Raw genomic sequence first — 18,394 nt, 5'->3', positions numbered from 1 at the left:
GGAAACAATTTGATTATATAATTTTTCAAAATTGATTCTGCATTTATTTGATATTTTAAAATGTTGTAGTACAGACTATGCATGGAATTAACCCTTCCAATTGTATTGTCGTCTCTGATTTTAGATTTGCTTCAGTCTTTCTATAATTAGAAAAAATAAAGGGTTTTATTAAAGTTTTTTACTGATATAAATGCATTGGGATCAGGATGACACTTTGTGTGCCCAGTGTGTGACCAACAGCAGGTCCAGGAGTCTCATGCATTCCTGATACGGCATGATTCACACCTCCAGACGGATGAAGCTTCATGTGACTGATAACTGAACCTCTGGATTACACAGAAAGAATATTCAAAATTATATACATTTGCTGACTACACTGAAACATTAAGACGCATTTAACTGTCCGTTATTTTATTTGAATTTTACATACCAACAGAAACAACTGTTAACACTCAACACCTTTAAGTACACTGTAAGTGAACGCCCACCAAACTAATCACAGAAAATTGAAGCGAAACTCCTCATTTGATGCGGTGAAGACAAAGCCCGGGGTCTCCTCTTGACTCTGTGATTGTTTCTCCTGTGCATTGGTTTGCTGCTGATTCTGGGTTTTCATTTCAGCTCTCCGGTGGAAAACAGATTTCTTGGGAGCATCTGCCACTGCTTTGACTTGAGCTGAGGCGATTTCTGAAGGGAGAACATTGTTTTTTTTTTTTTTTTGCAACGCGCGTCCAGAAACGAGTGGTCAAATGGTCTGTGAGTCTCACCTCTCTGAATGAGTCTGAACTGTTTGCTCTTCTCTTCTTCCATTTTCTGCCTGTAATCCCCCGCCATGGTCCTCATCACCTGCCTCTTCTTAGCCAGTGGAGCCTTGGAGCTACGCAGAGTCTTCAGGGCACGAGTCACATCTTCCTCTACAGTGAGGAAAAAGAGAATCCAAATGCCCACGGGTAATTTTGTTATGATTTATCATATCCGCTTCAGTCTGGAAGTTATTCTTAAATGAAATACAAAGCTAACGACAGACACAGCCTCATTTAGACCATTTACAGTCATTTAAGCTCACCATTGCTTTTGCATTGATTAGACAACTTTCAGCTCTTTCAGGTGATTTATTGCTACTTCTTAAGTAAGGTATGATATGTTTTGGGCTAATTTCTTCCAAATTACTTGAATACTTTATTTACTCATGTAACTTGTTTACTTTAGGTTGTTTCACGGTTATTTAGCAGTTATGAGAGCTTGAGAAAAAAAGAGAAACATGCACATCCGCTGTCCAGTTTGGGATGGGTGCTGGATCAAAAAAATTGACTAAACAAAGGTTTGCAAAAATCCACACACCAAGAGATAATTTATTTAGATAAAAACAATTATTAGAGCGCTCCAAATCTAAAGATGATTCATTTTGGATAAAATAGATGAATAGAGGGCTCCAAAAGTAAATATGATAAAGACATTTTCTTTACTTTTGGAGCCCTCTTGGTGTGCTTTTTTTTCTTCCCCATTCTGTTGTCCATTCTTATCCTTGATGTTGTTGTTCTCTCTGCTGTCTATTTATTTGTGGAGGTCTTTGCTATTTTCTGACTGGCTCTCTTTTTATAATAAAGAGCATCACTGACTCTGCTTTGACGTTGTTTTTTGGGACCTCATTCCTGATTCCAGCTGCTCGATGCACCAGTCCAGCTGCCGTTTTAACTGCTCCTCTTGGCTCTGAAAGACAACCAGTGGAATCAAATGAACGCCGTGGAGCTCAGAACATGAGTTTGAAGGAAGACTTTCAACACTGACCAACTCTGTCTCTTCCCCTCCTTGACTCCCTTCAGCTACGCTGGATTCTTTTTGCACCTCAGCACCACCTGGGACAGTTTTCTTTCCAGATTTTTTCTTCTTTTTTGTTTTCGATGGCACAGGCTGTTCAGGTGGTGGGCTTACATCCGGCTGAACGGGAGGGACAGCATCTGTTGCCATGTCTTCTTCGGGTGTATCGGCAGGGGGTTGGAAGTTGAAAGCAAAGCCAGACGTCTGTCCTGTACTGGACGTCCAGTCCACTAACGGTCCAGTGCTGTCAGAGGAGGACTCCTGCCGTGGGACAGGTGACTCCTCACTGAAGAAGTTGAATCTGAAGTTATTGTTGCTGCGAGTCCAAAGGGGCTTTTCAGCTCTGCTCTCCTCAGACGCCAGATTGTTTGATTTTCTGTCAATATCTGTTTGAAATGGACACCTATTACTTATTTACTGAATGTCAGCTGACACATGAATAGTTCTGCATTGTAGACGACATACATACAGATGAGAAACTGTTTTACAACAACATACACAATGGTGACATGCTGTGGGCTAGACTTTATGTATGCCCTGTATAGACTAACATTTATTCTTCTTTTTTGCAAATTTACATGCGGCACAGCCAGTGCTGCGCTCAACTTTATTTACAACCATTTCCTTCGCCCTTCGGGATAAATAGTTATTCTCATCTCATCTCATCTGCACATGTCATTTCTGCCCATTCAAGCCGCACTCAACCTTGCATCTGCACTTTGTGAGTTGCACACCAAGCTGTACTCAAAAGTCTTACTGCACTGCCAAACTATTCATATTATAAAACGTATAATAATGTTCACTATCATTATTTAGAATCGATTGACATCCAAACGCACTGCAGACAGCAAAGTAGGAATTTCACTGAACAGGGATACACCTTTCGACACTGTGCATGTGACAATAAACACTATGACTCTTGAATACGCAGCTCATGTTTATTGTCATGCATATTTAGCCAGCAATTTAAAGTTAAAGGCAGATATTCCACATAGTAAATATCCAATGACAGAAGATACTTTGACAACTGTCTTTTTGTGACTAGCGGATATCAAACTTTACTATGCACTGTATTTGTGTCACATAGAGCTGCGAAGTTTATCTTCATTAAAACACTTTTTAGGTGCACTAAATATTTATAATTTATCTATTACTACTGCTTGTTGGTTTATTGTCACAAATATTCACAGTAAAATGGAAACTGAGACATAAAGGATGTACCTAGAAACAGCAGCCCCGGTTCGCTCATGCTGATTCTCCTCCGACTCGGGTTTTTGCTGAAAAACAGCGGAGGTGCTGACGATCCGTCAAATAACGAAAGAAAATCCCACCTCGCATAGCCAGCATTTTAACAAGGCGCCAATTCAGAGTTGTTTTTTCATTTTGGTATGTAAACAAAACCATGAGTCTGTTCAGAAAAACTTACCAGCGTTGTCACTCTAAAATATGTCCGTGGGGAAACATTTCCCCGTGTGTCAAACATTCCACAAAATGTTCGTACGACACAGTTAATAATGATCATAATAATAATTATAATTGTTATAATTATAATAAGAATATTTTAATGATAATAATAATTATCATTATTTTTGTTGTTCTTGTTTTTATTATACATATTATTAAAGGTGCCCTCTTATTAGACACTCTAGGACACCGTTTGTTGTACGATGCATTATCATTAACGTTTGGAAACACAATATAACCATCGTAATGATTATAATGTACAATTTTGTATGTATAGAAACGTCATTTGATGCAGCTTCCTATTGGAAATGGGGAAATACTGAGCATGTTACTGTAAAAAAAAAGCCTCAGAACAATGAAAATGGATGAATTAGAAGATACATTGTACGTGCATAGTATCGTACAATGACGTCATAGAAAATGTATCATTAAAAAGAAACACACTTTGGACTCGGTGTCAAAAGACGCTCTTTGTATGACAGATATCTAGACAGAAATGAATGTCGTGCATAGACTCATGCATGAGTCAGAAATTGATGACAAGTAAAGTAAACTGAATTACATTTCAAATTGAGAAAAAGGCGCGAAGATGTCCTGCAGTCCTCCGGACTCCTCATCATCCTTTAAGAGCATCAATTGCCATCACATTCATGAAGAAACTGATTATTTGAACTTAGATTGTTCGGCTGTTAGACTGTTTGGAGGCACATTTGAGGCTTTGCATGAATTTGTATTCTTTGTGCAAGTGAAGAGTGATGACCAGCTCATGAATGAAAACAAACCTCTTGATTCTTAACTACGGAGAAGACACTGATTACGTCATGTGACAAGACAGTGATCCAAATTTTTTCCTCCAATCATATTCATTTAATTCTCGGCTCTAGACCAATCATGGCGTTTTATAGGCGGGACTTTGCCGAACGCTCCTCATCTATAAATATCGTTCGTGTTTGTATCGGTCAGACTGGTCAAACGACATCAGCAGATATCCCACGGATCGCGGACCGCTAAAATCTAAAGGTACACTGAGAGGGATTGTTAGTTTCGGAATGACATAAATAACCCATGTGGTCACTTAAAGAGCGATTATTTTAGCAATTTTCAGCTCATTAGTCTATTTTCCGGGTCATGCGGTTACACAAGAATTTACGTTAATCGTTTGGTAATTGTCAACAAAGCGGTGCCCGCCTTTCAGCGTTTTCCCAGCCTGAATTAGCAGTTACTTTTTCCGATTCGGTGTCCGGGAATTTCCACTCAACATAACCGAAAGCTCCGTGCCCGGTTGGGTATCATTTCAGTTTAACACCAACGTTTTCGTAAAGAACGATAACTGTCCGCGGTAGGTAGCTGGCGCCATTTTGCAACAGCTATTGCTAGCTTAGAAGTAGCTTGCTAACAACGATCCCAGAAACGTGTGTGTCGGCTGTAGCTTAATGGTGGCGCTTCCCCGCACAAGTTTGTGGTCCTCTAGTTCCCCTTTCTTAAAGTAATTGTGACTGTAAATTTATATTGTCATCCGACTGTGTCGTACCGACTAGCCTTTTTAATACTGGTAGTTTTGAGCGGGGGGCGGCTATTAAAGATCGCGCTTGGTAGATTTGAATATAGAAGGACGTGACTGGCTAGGTGAGTGCTGTTTCCCATAGGTGGCTATTAGTTCCGGTCAAGTTGATGAGATGTATCTTTGTAATGTCACGTAATAATTTGAGGTGTTCATTTGTTCCGTTTCAGGCGAGTAAAAGAAGAAGTATGGCTCGTACTAAACAGACCGCTCGTAAATCCACCGGAGGAAAGGCGCCGAGGAAGCAGCTGGCCACCAAAGCTGCGAGGAAAAGCGCGCCCTCTACCGGTGGAGTGAAGAAGCCCCACAGATACAGGTGAATTCTTTGAAAACATGACCGATTTGTTTTTTAATTTTTACGATTCTGCATATTAATGAAGCGTCTTATATTCTACAGGCCTGGCACTGTTGCTCTTCGTGAGATCCGTCGTTACCAGAAGTCCACGGAGTTGCTCATCAGGAAACTGCCTTTCCAGCGCCTGGTCAGGGAGATCGCTCAAGATTTTAAGACAGACCTGCGTTTCCAGAGTGCTGCTATCGGTGCTCTGCAGGTGTGCATACATTTTATATTCTTCTCATGCATTTACTGTTCTGAAGGGAAAGGTTAATGTTTTCTCTCTCTCTCTCTAAAAATATAGGAAGCCAGTGAGGCATATTTGGTTGGACTTTTTGAAGACACCAACCTGTGTGCAATTCACGCAAAGAGGGTCACCATTATGCCCAAGGACATTCAACTGGCCAGGCGAATTCGAGGAGAGCGAGCTTAAATGACAGGGGTTTTCTTTTTATGGGGGCGGGTGGGAGGGTTGGGATTGGACTGAGCAGTGTTTTTTGTTTTTGTAAATTTTGGAACAATTACCAGCATGTGTACCACCTAAATTGTCATTTTGTGGTTTTTAGACTGTTTTCTAAATTCACACCTGTTCTATTCTCTTTAGAGTAGTGCTTCATACCTTTACATGCTGAAAAAAATATTCCACTGTCTTTCTCAGGTTTGCAAATCTATTAATCTGTACCCCTTTGATCCTATGTGTGCATGTCATAGGATTCTTGTTGTAAATAAACTTTCCGCTACCTCAATTACCTGTTCTGTTTTTTGACAGAGAGTCAGGCGAGTTGTAATAGATGGTATTGTTTTCTAATCATTGACAAACTAAAAACACAAATCTTAGGATAGGTTTTTCATCTTTCCATTGTTTTAAGTAATAAACATGGATGGCTACCTGGTAAAGCTAGTAACATGATCAGGTACATCAACAGTAAACAGCTTTACACAGGAAGGTCATGTCAAGAACTTTTACTTTTCAAACCTGGCAAACAATATGAAGCACTGGATGGAATTGAATCTTTCAATGTGGATATGTTAATTGGCATAGAACATGACAATAAATAATATATACAGCAGTTAACAGTCCCAACAGTTAACTGGATTCATCTTTGACTTGTTCCTCCTCTTCTAGCAGTCCAGGTAAATGCTCAAAAAGCTGCCTCTCCAGCTGTGTGTCAATGTCCGTCTCTTGTCTCAGTGCACACCAGAGAAGGAAGCCAGCAGTGAACAGGCTCACTGGAAGCACTTTCCACCAGGGCCGCTCAAACTGGCTCCCCATTGATCGATCGACCCGCCACGTCCTGTGACTTGCTTTACTGGTTGAAAATTTGATGGGCTCATCCTTGAAGTCTTCTTGTGTTTGTTTTGCCGGCCTTTGACAACTCAGGGTCAAGGGCCTCGCCAATCTGTTGACAAAAAACGGAAAATCTTAATTGCGATGGTGACTGTGTGGAAACTTCATATACTGTTCAAGCAACCCGGTCATCATGATGTTTAGAAGCTCTTTTCAGTGGAAATGTATGATAAAATAGCATCTTGAGGATGGAATAAATCACAGCTCAGTGATGACAAACTCAATAGATATGTCCCCAACATAACAGGACTGGTAAGCCATTTCAAGCACAGTATATAAACGGTTATGTTTAATGGTTCAAGGGAGCTTTGCACTCCACATTATACGAGAAATAACATGATGGGTTGGTAAAAATAGTACGATTACCTATCTCACAGTGAGCTTTTTAAATCGTAACACTACACGTACAACTTTGTCATTGAGTTTCCATTAACGTCAGTGCCTTTCGGATTTGCACACACTCACCTCACGGCCTTTCTTTCGTTAAGAAGTGATATCCTCTGGCGGAAAGCAGTGCGCGTCAGACCCGTGAAAATTCGTCCTGCCATTGTAGATGTGTCGGACAACTGGGCATTTTATGACTAACCCTGTCAGGTTAGACAATATAGAGGTTTGGTTACCAAACGCTCGTTTCTTCGGTCATGTAACAGAATGATGTGCGATACTGAATTCCTTCCGTTGCGCAACAATCACAACTCAAATTGGTTCCGAACATGTTGTTGGAATAGGGGAGCGATCGAGTTCCGACCTTGACTTTGAGATTATTTAATTATAAAAAAAAATGCTTGACAGGCGTGCATTTAATGCAATAATTATCGTTTATTGTGGAAAAGTACCGTGTTGCTGTGATACAGAATATATATTTATCCATAGTGTAAATTTGAGGGAAACGTATAAGGTATCAATGTGTATTTTGGTTTTGGGCATTATTTTGGCAAATTTGTGTATTTTATAGAGAATATTAGATTAGTGTTGCAAAACGACTCATGAGCTAACTAATAATTAATTATTATACTTTTGCAGCTCTGATGTTAGCTTGTGGCTCTCTGCGCAACCGGCAATCCCTCGTGTTCACATCCGGACTTTTTAAAGCAGACACACAAATCGACCAATCACAAAACGAAGACGTATGTTCGGCCAATTAAAACTAACAAATATCGCTTCACTTCCTGGTTGCCTTCCCCACGCTGGCCAGCGTGTGTTCCTGCTCACCAGCTAAACACTCAAATTAAAAGTAAGTGTCTGTTTGATAATTAGAATTATATGGTGTAAAAGTGGCGTCCTATCCTTTTGTTTCATTAGTGACTTCACTGTCAAAGCGTGGGGCTGGTTATCAAAACATTGCCTTACAATTGTAGAGCCAAGCCCTGGTTGAGAGGTCCAACAGTTAGAACTGACTATGTGTAATCTTATCGTGTTTTAATGTTATGGATTTTTACACAATTTAAGGAAGGCGTAGAAAAAAGCTAATAGTAATCAGTCAATGGGGACTAAAGTATGAAGGATATTGTTAGAAAATGTGTCCTTTCTGTTTTATATTTGGTTACAGATTTATTGTGACAAAATCACATGCATACTTCAGACACCCCTTTTCTTGTAAAAGAAGAAATTTAGAACTAGAAATGTAATTACTATTGTAAAAAATGAAATAAAAAGCGGCACGGAAATGTTAATTTTCCTCAATAATGTTCTGCTGTGGTGCATCCCCATTCATCACACAAAGTGCTTGTTTGGATTTTTTGTTTGTTTGTTTGTTTGTTGGTTGGTTTACTTCTGTTAATCTTATATACATTTGGTTTTGTTTGTAGGTCAAACTTTGATCATGGCTAAAGCAAAATTAGAATCAAAACCTTTAAAGGGGAAAAAGTTGATTGAAAGTGACCCTACAGTACATGAAAATGAGCTAAAGGACAGTAAAAAAGAGAAAAAGAAAAAGAAAAGGAAAAGGACAGGGGAAGAGGTGAGTAAAACAGTATAACCAATGATCATCCTATCAGTCTTCAGTTACATGACCTGAAATCACCCAGAAATTCATTTTAAACATTTTAAACATTTTTTTCAAAATCTCTCCCAGGAGGCCCCAGCAAAGATTCCCCATACGACAGATGAAGCAAATGTTACAACCATCAAGAAACGCAAAAAAAATAAAACACAGAAGACACAGCAAAGTGAGGTAAGAACAAAACGATATGCATGCCACAGCTGATGTGAACATTTTTTCTTGCTTCATGTAAAACGTCCTTATCATCAAAAAACACACATTACTAAAAAAAAGCCAGTGAGTAGTGTTGAGTTTGAAACGCCGCTTCTTCGTGTGTCCTCGTCCTGTTGGACTGATATCATACCTCAGATGGCAGCGTGATCCCATGAAATCTCAAATATGATTTGATGCCTGATGAAGCAGCTGATGTGAAAGTTCCAAGAAGACCCTTCTTCTAAATGGATAGTAACTGTCTTTACACTAAAAATATATTGCAATCAATTGTTGTTTGACTGGCCACTCACTGGAGTGGCAGGGGTGCACTCTAGAGAACAACCTGTGGACAGACGGAGCGTAAGTGTCCGCTCTGCCTCGCTCCTTCGCTCGATTCCTGCCTGCTCGATGCTAAAACAGGCTGACGGATGGATGTTGATTTGTTGATATTTGCCCATCTGGCCTTGCCCTGCAGAAAAAGCCTCACTTTATCCTGAAAGGTCCTCCCTAGCAAGCTGTAGATAATTGGGTTCAGGCAGCTGTTGGAGAAGGCGGCCAGCTTGACAGCGTGACCTGTCACAGGGTAGTCCTGCCACAGAGTGCTGCCCCTCGCATCCCTTCGCAGAAGGTGAACGCTGACGAACACGTTCTCCGGCAGCCAGCAGAGAAAGAAGACCAACACAGCCGCTGATATCATATGCAGCGCTCTCTGCCTGCGAGGTCTTTGCTGCTGGCTGTCTTCCTGGAGCAGCTGTGAGATCCTCCAGTAGCACACGCCCAGCACGCAGAAAGGCACCAGGAAACCCAGCGTCACCTCCAACCATAGAATCTGGGACACGTTTGCAAAGCAGAAGTGTTTCTCTCCGGCATGCTGCACTTGAGCAATAGCGAAGGGGAGCATGGTGAGGGAACAGGAGAACACCCAGATGAGGCAGCAGCTGAGACGCGCGCGCGGTATGCCGCGACCCATCGAGCTGGTGAGCACGACAAAGCGGTCGAAGCTCATCCAAGTAAGGAAGAAGACACTACTGTACATATTGACCTGCTGAAAAATGTTCATGAAAGTACACAGGGTGGCCTTGTCGTAGTAGCCCCTCTTCAGGTTGAGCACCTCGATCAAAGAGTCTGCAACGAGGGCGACGTCGGCCGCAGCCAGATTCACAAAGTAGAGGTCCGGCGCCGTCAAGGCACCCCTGTGTGTCAGGTTGACAACGAGGATGAGGATGTTCCCGATGAAGCCGACTGGGAGCAGGAATATTGCGTAGAGGCTGGAGAGGAACAGGCTGATCATGTAATCATGATCAGATTCCGGGTCAAAATTTGACGCCGTCCCAGTGGCGTTTAGCCGAACAGTGAAGTTATAATCGGTGATGATTTTGAAGTCCACGTGCATGTTTATGTTCATGTTATGCCTTTGTGTTAAGCCGGCACTCGCCGCTACCCCCAGTTAGCCGTTGTAGCTGCTAGCTTTCCATTGGGAACCCTGGGAATTGGCAACTGCGATCTGGTTTTGGAGTAAGTCCTTCTTGGATGCCAACCCTTTGCTATAAAGAGACAACCGCAGTTTAGTCGTGGGTTCGTCTTCAGCTCCTTGTATGTATACATCAGCTTTTGTGGATTTTTTACGCAGTAAGGTGATGAAACAATTGATAACAAATAACAAATATGGTTCCAAGTAAGACAGAAAAAGTAACTTGAGGCCAACAAATATATTAGTCACCAGATTTTAATTAGCCGGGTGACATATATATCAATATCAGTTTATGTTATGAGAAGTTATTGATATTTTCTGTAAAATATTTGTATGTTATGAATGTATGATAAATACACAACTGTTGACATATACGTTTGTATAGCATATTCATCGCAACCGTTTAATGCAGAATATGGACGACAGACTCATGCTGTGTTGTCTCCAAGGGGTGTTGCTTCATTGAGATCACCCCTAAGTAATAAATATTTTCCTAAATACTTCAAGGCAATCTAAATTTTAAATTAGTGTTGTCTTGTTGATGTTACATTGACCTCTGTGTGCTGGTTTTACAGACGTCAGCTGTAGTATGACACTCAAAATTCTAACATTACTTTTTTCTGAGGTTGGAGACGCTGGGGACAAATTGAGTTCATATTAGCAGGAGATACATTCTCAACGTTAAAAAATATGAATTGTCCCAGAGTGCTTAAAACTAGGCATGATTGTAATACACAACATAGATGATCTCCCTTTGCGTCATATGAAGTGAATTTTGTTCTTTTCTTTTTTTTTTTTTTTTGTTGCTTTAGTTCATAGAAAAAGCTGATTGTACCTGGGACTGGTTGCTTGACAAATAGTGACCCTTAGAAAGATTCATCATATTAAATTAGAACGCTCAGGTAATACAAAAGCAGCAGTCACCTACCTTTTGTTTCCCGGCACAGCTGTTCATGCGTCCTCCTAATCCTCAAATGGTGTAAGTGAAAGCCCATGTTTTACCCAAACCTGGGAGGTGTGGTGGTGCCGCCCACCACCTCCATCAAAGAACACAAACCTATCATGCTGGTGCACAAACATAAATCCAATCCACAAACATCCAAACTGGGTTTTTTCACAATCATATTTTCAGTAAACTTCATTTACAAAGGGTTGCCAGGTTGAACTTGTTTTTTATATGGTCTTCTTTTGTTCCAAGGGACGTGGCACATAAAGGGATTACGGTTGTAGAGTGTTAAAATACATAAATATGGGAGTGAGGACATTTTTGGCCGAGAGACAGTTACGGCATATTTACACAAAACACACGAGGACATGGATGGACTTATCCTTGCTGTGTTTGTCCCCCTCTGGACATCTGGAATATTAAGATCTTTTGCAACATCGTACCTTTTTTTTTTTCCCTTGTCAACGTCATGTTTTATCAGGTGTGGAAATTTCAATCTAAAGGCATTTGAGATTTTTTTTTGTGAGGATTATGAATATGCAAGTATTTTGTACTGTCATGGTGATCAAGTCCTACATTCAGAGCAACAGCAGCACCTTAAACAACCCTGATGCCGTCTCGGATTTCATTTCGGTCCGGTTTCATTTATTTCTTTGCTCGAATGTTCATTAATGTGATCTAATCGGCCGACTCCCTCAACGGAGAACGTCATTTTCCAGCAAGTTGGAAGCTTTCAGAATTACCCGTCTTTGCTTTGGTTCTCTTAGCACTTTTAAAAGTGTAATTGCAACGATGAATGTTGACACTGTTGGCATTTCAGCATCTGGATGACACTCAGAATCTGACTTGCATATTCCTACACTAAATATTTCCACCGCGGCATGGTGGAAACTAAGTCTTTTTTTTTTTTTTTTTTTTTTTTTCTTTTTTTTTTTTCCAGGCACTTAGTCTAAATGGGCTTTTTTGCAAGTTGGCTTAATGTTGTCAGATCCAAGCGAGGCATTCATTCTTATATAACACCTCAGCTACCTCAGGAGTGTTTTATGGTGTTGTGCTACTATAAAAGCCACGCCAGGTGCCCCAAAAGACAACTCTGGGGTTCAGGCTCGGCAAAGGACAGTTTGACGCTCTTTCTAGGGAGCAGGTTCTGTTCTTCAGGCGCAAAACCTGATTTCTGTCTTTCATAACTGCTCATTGACAGTGTCACAAAAGGAGCAATTAGAGGACAGAGATTTTTTTTTTTTTTTTTACTGATGCAGCATTTATTTTTTTGTAAAATATTGTCCAAAAAATACATTTTTTTTAACAGATACTATCATAGAAAATATGTACATTCAACCATCATGTGCGCCAAACAGAGCAAAAGCACACCAGATAGGAAGACATGTCTATCAGACCAAAAGTATTGGGAAGCTGGTGTACTTTTTTTTTTTTTTTTCCCCCGTTACAGAGGATTAATTATCAAAAGTAATGGAAAAAAGTCAGCTTAACTGTATTTCAAGTGCATCATAACTGAAACTTCCCAACGAGATGCACGTGAAAAGTTCTTTGGCAATGGATGAGTTTGTTCTCTACGACTCCATGTCCTGTAAAGTGTCAGTGATCTCGATGTGGGGTGCAATGATGTTTCTGTTGGGCTGAGAGCGCACCGGGCTTCGGCAGCAGTCCTTCAGCTGTCTGACGACCGCTTGAAGACTCTCCCGGCACGGCCGGTGCATGAACAGCACCAGCAGGAGGCTGGCGCCGCTGCCCGAGAAGAACACGAACTCGGCCACGTACAGCAAGACATTCGCCTTCAGGCCCAGCACGCCCCAGGACGGCCCCTCAGCTCTTCTCACCAGCACCACGCCGTAGAAGAGCTGGCAGAAACACACGACCAGCGTGACGGTCAGGAACATGGGGCCCTCCTCGGAACCAGAGAGAAACCGGCCTTTGGATTTCCTCTGCCGGACGCAGCCGCATATCAGGAGCCCCAGTTTGAGTGTGAACGGAAGCAGAATAGCCAGAGACAGCTTGGTCGCTGCGTAGGGAATACCAGCAAGGACCGGATCCATAAAACACTTCACCTCCTCCTGCAGACAATCGCGGGGTCCTCGAATCCCAGCCAGCAGCAGCGAGATCGAAACGGACGTCAGGATCACCAGAGTCGTCCACACAACGGGCTTCTTCAGCACGGCACGCGACGGCGGGTCGAGGGTCAAAACGTAAGCCATAAACACCAAGACAAACAGGCCACAGAGGGAGGTTGTGTTGATGCTGAAGGAGAGCGCGGCGCAGCCCAGAGCCGTGGTCGTCAAATAATGAGGTCTGTGAGCCACGGCGTAGAGCGAGAGGAGCAAGAGCAGCAGCTGGAAACCACAAAAGGCCCAGAGCAGGCAGTGGAGCCACGCCAGCCGCCTCTGCGCTCTGTACGTCTGAATGAAACTGTAGAGCAGGAAGCAGCCCGCCATGAAGCCCAGACTCGCAAAAAAGCTATACACGGCGTTTGCTGTGGAGACGATGTCCTGGGCCGCAGTCCATTCCAGCACGGATATGTTGGAGTTGGAAGCGTACGTGTCCTCCGTATCCAGGGCGTCCACAACAGTGGAACCGTTACAAATTGACTGGAAAAGAAAGAAGAAACACCCAGTGATGAAATCCTACCCGCCTCAGGATCGCATTCCTCAGTGTATCCTTCCATCCGATGAAGGCTGGGGCAATAGGCTCAATTTCCACATATAAATGATCACACGGCTGGTTTAAAAGCAACAAACTTTTGTTTGAGGATTCTACTTTCTAAAGTTTTTTTTTTTTTTTTTTCACCTCGTAAGTCCGGAAAAATGTTTTTAAAAAGCCACTAATCACAGGAAATTGGAGAAATATCAATTTCAAATGCTCTATGAATAAGCATTAACAAATCAAAACATAATCTATAAGCACTTGGTAATAATGAATCGATCTGTGTTTTTTAGTTTTTGGAATTCTATTCAAAGGTCAGATCAGTGAGAATATCTTCAAAAAGGAAAGTAAGGTTTCGCTCCGCTGCACTGAAAAACACTCAATGCTGGAGGCGTTTGAATGCGGCCAGGCTGTTTCACCAGCATCTCAGTGAAAATTTAGATCTAATTTTTTTCAACTTCTGCTCTCTTGTATTCTTGCTGTGTATCTTGCGGATTAAATACTCATTGTCTGAGTTTTTGCCAACACTCAAACTACGCAAGACAAGGGGAAAGACGATTTGGCTCAAGGAAGGGTTGAAACTCTGGCTGATATTATTTTATGTGCACTTTCTAAACGATTCCAGCTAAGATTCCGTAAAACAGTTTGTTTTTCTAAGTAATTCATACGGCAGGCTTCCATACGCCCGTTTTCTGTCTACTTCCCTCTGAGTGGCTGCCAGAAAGGTTAACACACATGTTTCCACTTACCATTTCTGCTGTCGTCACTTGCTCGTCTCACCGGTCGTGCGTTTGTCTCTTCCAGCCCCAAAGTGCCGATTGACTCGAATCTTTAAAAGCGACGTGATTCCCTCTTTGCACGGCTGCTCTCTGTGAGGGGCTGATATATCTGTGTGCGACACTCCACCAGCAAACTCACAGACTGACTTTTGTGGCCATGTGATCAGAATCTTTCCTCCCCTCCCTCATTTTTTTTTTCCCTCCCCATCAGACCGAGGTCCGTTAAATATTAGCGGCACAGTGGTTCCCTTGTTTAACGTCCCCTTAAAGTGAAAAGCAGACGTTGTGTTACGCCAGGTTTGCCGCTTTCTTTATTTCGGGTTTGAAGTTCTCTCAGTTTTTGTACAGAAATGTAGAAACGGCTCTTTGCCAGTTAACTTCACAACTGAAAATGTGTCGTTTTCTCCTTCTCCGTGGGGAAGTCGTCTCGCGTACATCTTCGCCTCACAATTGGGCGATCAGCTTTGTGACCATCTGGGCATTTTTAATCAAAGCACAAGCAAATGTAGCGCTGCTCTGATGACATTTTAGATACAGGAAGCTCACATCTGAACTGCAGTGCAACCGGATGTGGATCTAAACCCCGAGGTGCATTAAGTTATGATTTGTCTCGTTGCAGATCTGTTCAGTTTTCGGAGGACTTCTGTATTATCCTCTTGAACCGACATGACCTTAGCTCTCATACAAGGCTATGCGTTGTATAGATGCACACTGAATCTTGCCCATTTGTGTCATACAGTGGTATGAAAAAGTTTGGGCACCCCTGATCATTTTCAAGATTTTCCTTTATAAGTCATTGGTTGTTCATCTCAGCAATATCAGTTTAATACATCATATAGCAGACAAACATAGTGATATTTGAGAAGTGAAATGAAGTTTATAGGATTTACAGAAAGTGAGCGATAATTATTTAAACAAAAGTAGGCAGGTGCATAAATTTGGGCACCCCAGCAGAAAAATGACATCAATATTTAGTAGATCCTCCTTTTGCAAAAATAACAGCCTCTAAACGCTTCCTGTCGCTTCCAATGAGGGTCTGGATTCTGGTTGAAGGTATTTTTGACCATTCTTCTTTACAAAACATCTGCAGTTCAGTCAGGTTTGATGCTTTCTGAGCATGGACAGCCCGCTTTAAATCACACCACAGATTTTCAATAATATTCAGGTCTGGGAACTGAGACGGCCATTCCAGAACGTTATACTTGTTTCTCTGCATGAATGCCTTAGTAGAATTTGAGCAGTGTTTAGGGTCGTTGTCTTGTTGAAGTATCCAGCCCCGGCGCAACTTCACTGATTCTTGAACATTATAAAAGAAAAATCTTGAAAATGATCAGGGGTGCCCAAATTTTTTTCATACCACTGTATCATTCAATTTCTATATGTATGGCATCTTCTAATCTGTTTAAAATCATTTGAAAATGACCAGTGTCAAGAGTCATTTAGTCTCCTTTGCGAAGCCTCCCTAAAAACAGCAAGAAGGCACTTGGACAAGAAGATGGAAGATATCAGGAACGTGGAAGTTTTTCACAATGAATTATGAATTCGTTATTGACATTTTAAAGTACAGACGTCAGATAAGTAATGCTTCGTCAGCTTTATCGAACTGTTATGCGAACATTTATGTAGAAGTAAATTTCTCCTGTGGTGGGACTCGGATATGTTTTGATATCTAATGTTGGACCCCTGGCAGATATTTTGATGTATTTAAACTTCCGCATATTATTTTCATGTTTTTCCTCACCCTGCCAGACCGCGCTCACAAATATGGAACACCTTTTGTTAACAATTTTATCACATTCGATTATTATTTATAGATTTTTAAAAATACTTTTTCACAAACAGCAACACTGATAAGGGTCTGGAGAGGAAGGCCTGTTCATGGCAGATAACTCCCACAAACCTTTGTTTGGCTTTGGTTTGACAGATTTCAGATCCACCCAGTCGCAAGGAGGGAGCCGGAGAGCCGGCCGGGGAGGAGGACCTGAGCCCTGAGGAGAAGCGCATTCTGGAGAGGAAGATGAAGAAGATCCTGAAAAAGGAGGAGAAGAAGCGGTTGAAGGAGGAGGGAGGGGCCGCACAGAAAGCCGGGGCGTCCGGAGTCAGTGCTTCTCAGCAGGCTTTGGATTACCTCACCTGGTAACAGCCGTGTTCACCTCGATCTTCAGCCACCGCCCCAGATCAGTTTGAATCCGTATCAGAGTGAATACTTCAAGAGCGCCTTATGAATAATAGTTAATTGATCGTGTTCGGTGGAATCACCCTTGTGAAAATTGTGGGGAAATGCCACGATAGTTAGAGCCTCTAAATATTTGACAACAGAAGGTTGTGGAGAGACATCGTCGAAAAATCGGCAAGGAATTGGCGAGTAAAATGACAACGTAACAGATATGTCCCTATTATTTAACATTAAGCTTGCCACAACCGCCGATCTCGTAAAATTTGTACGCCGCAAAGCCACACATATTTAGTGTAATTACTCCTGCTACGCACAGGATGTTTATGATATGAATTCCCATTGCAGTTGATATGTCACCGCCCACGTCTGCAACTAGTCCCCCATTTCTTTTCTCTGCAGCTGGACGGACAATCGAGCTGAGTGGAAGTTTCAGAAGACGCGACAGACATGGTTGCTGCAGCACATGTTTGACTCGGAGATGGTAAACGTCGCCTGTGAGATCCGATCACGGGGCGAAGGGGGGGTTCTGAGTTCAGGCGTTGACGTCTTGCTCCGCTTCCTGTTTAGGAGCAGTTACGACCAACAGCCATCTGGTTTCAGAACGACTTCGTGTCGCACATTTCAACATCGCATGAAAGGCGCTTTTGGATGTTAACAGGGAAAGCCATTACAATTTTCGGTTTACAAACACAATGTAAACCGGCTCAATGGTTTACATCGCCCAATTACAAACACAAAAGCAGCATCCTCAAACATCCCCTTGTTTTTCTAGCGGCTGAAGGAATGAGTTACTTTAAGGATAATGTTGCTTTATGGTAGCTTATATTTTATTGTTGGCTCACGGACAAGAGTACTATACAAATCGTAATTTTGTTTTTCTTTCCGTCAAGAAGGGAGCCCTCCGGCAAAGAAATGTGTGTTTTACAGGCTGTGTGAAGGATGAACAGAAACGTCATGTTTTTTTAAGTCAGATTTACCATTCCTTGCTCCCTGTGATGACATCAGTCTGCTTTTACATCATAGCATTCTGTCGGAACAAGGAAAAACTGACATGGACGCGATGGTTGAGCAACTGCAATCAGTGGAAAATTCTCATCTTCAGATCCCAGATGATAAGTTTGCCATGCTGCTCGACTACTTGGAGGGCCTCCAGGGAACGGCAAGGGACACCACCGTGCAGAAGGCCTTGGTCCTGGTCCAGGAGTCTGGAGAAGCGGAGGACACGGCTGTCCAGCAGAGGGCGCATCGAGCCAGGGAAGTGATCCAGATGCTCTCCTGACCAATTACCAGGATTAAAAAGGAGAGGACAAACTTGCATCCAGTGACCGACACCCGTCCTGACCTCAGATTGGGCCTGAACTGTTGTCCCGGATAGCATGTGTGAATGTTTTGATATGCCCCCCCCCCCCCCCTTTTTTTTTTTTTTTTTTTTCTAAATCATACCTAATAACTTAAATTGTCAAGTTGTAGATGTTCAGTACTTTTTTTTTTTATTCTGCATGCAGCCCAGATCCGATGTTAGGCTCAGGATGTGGGTGGCTTGTTTCTTCAGGATTCATTAAATCCATTTTTAGCATCATAAACATTCGCAATTATATGAACCCACGCACATGAAAGACAAAACTGTGGACCTGTGGGAGATCGG

At 42.1% G+C, this 18,394-nt stretch overlaps 5 protein-coding genes and 1 pseudogene across 6 annotated transcripts; 2 read left to right on the top strand and 4 right to left on the bottom strand.

The window, feature by feature from the left end:
- Window positions 1–391: 391 nt before the first annotated feature.
- c33h8orf33 (chromosome 33 C8orf33 homolog) lies at window positions 392–3,274 on the bottom strand. The gene is made up of 5 exons (XM_086140425.1): window positions 3,040–3,274; window positions 1,789–2,204; window positions 1,620–1,710; window positions 768–914; window positions 392–687 (listed from the first exon to the last, which is right to left on the bottom strand). The coding sequence occupies exons 1-5, from the start codon at window positions 3,065–3,067 to the stop codon at window positions 497–499; spliced, it is 873 nt and encodes a 290-aa protein (XP_085996551.1). The 5' UTR covers window positions 3,068–3,274; the 3' UTR covers window positions 392–496.
- A 935-nt stretch (window positions 3,275–4,209) lies between these two features.
- h3f3d (H3 histone, family 3D) lies at window positions 4,210–6,274 on the top strand. Its single transcript, XM_086140763.1, has 4 exons — window positions 4,210–4,302; window positions 5,014–5,159; window positions 5,241–5,394; window positions 5,482–6,274. The coding sequence occupies exons 2-4, from the start codon at window positions 5,032–5,034 to the stop codon at window positions 5,608–5,610; spliced, it is 411 nt and encodes a 136-aa protein (XP_085996889.1). The 5' UTR covers window positions 4,210–4,302; window positions 5,014–5,031; the 3' UTR covers window positions 5,611–6,274.
- On the bottom strand, window positions 6,022–7,192 carry uqcc4 (ubiquinol-cytochrome c reductase complex assembly factor 4). Its single transcript, XM_086140764.1, has 2 exons — window positions 6,991–7,192; window positions 6,022–6,577 (listed from the first exon to the last, which is right to left on the bottom strand). The coding sequence occupies exons 1-2, from the start codon at window positions 7,071–7,073 to the stop codon at window positions 6,265–6,267; spliced, it is 396 nt and encodes a 131-aa protein (XP_085996890.1). The 5' UTR covers window positions 7,074–7,192; the 3' UTR covers window positions 6,022–6,264.
- A 437-nt stretch (window positions 7,193–7,629) lies between these two features.
- chlsn (cholesin) lies at window positions 7,630–18,147 on the top strand. The gene is made up of 6 exons (XM_086140426.1): window positions 7,630–7,759; window positions 8,334–8,485; window positions 8,600–8,698; window positions 16,498–16,709; window positions 17,149–17,230; window positions 17,852–18,147. The coding sequence occupies exons 2-6, from the start codon at window positions 8,348–8,350 to the stop codon at window positions 18,026–18,028; spliced, it is 708 nt and encodes a 235-aa protein (XP_085996552.1). The 5' UTR covers window positions 7,630–7,759; window positions 8,334–8,347; the 3' UTR covers window positions 18,029–18,147.
- Window positions 9,051–11,146, bottom strand: LOC147214931 (G protein-coupled estrogen receptor 1 pseudogene; annotated as a pseudogene). The gene is made up of 2 exons (XR_015104318.1): window positions 11,119–11,146; window positions 9,051–10,263 (listed from the first exon to the last, which is right to left on the bottom strand). The product of XR_015104318.1 is annotated as a G protein-coupled estrogen receptor 1 pseudogene (transcript).
- Window positions 12,049–14,735, bottom strand: LOC147214930 (uncharacterized). The gene is made up of 2 exons (XM_086140423.1): window positions 14,544–14,735; window positions 12,049–13,739 (listed from the first exon to the last, which is right to left on the bottom strand). The coding sequence occupies exons 1-2, from the start codon at window positions 14,544–14,546 to the stop codon at window positions 12,708–12,710; spliced, it is 1,035 nt and encodes a 344-aa protein (XP_085996549.1). The 5' UTR covers window positions 14,547–14,735; the 3' UTR covers window positions 12,049–12,707.
- Window positions 18,148–18,394: the final 247 nt, after the last annotated feature.

The sequence above is a fragment of the Fistularia commersonii genome, chromosome 33 (genome assembly GCF_037954325.1).
Source record: "Fistularia commersonii isolate RoL2024-O1a breed Wild chromosome 33, RoL_Fcom_v1.0, whole genome shotgun sequence".
Classification (NCBI taxonomy): Eukaryota; Metazoa; Chordata; class Actinopteri; order Syngnathiformes; family Fistulariidae; genus Fistularia; species Fistularia commersonii.
The sequence above is the reverse complement of the archived record's forward strand: the minus strand, read 5'-3'. Positions and strand labels throughout refer to the sequence as shown.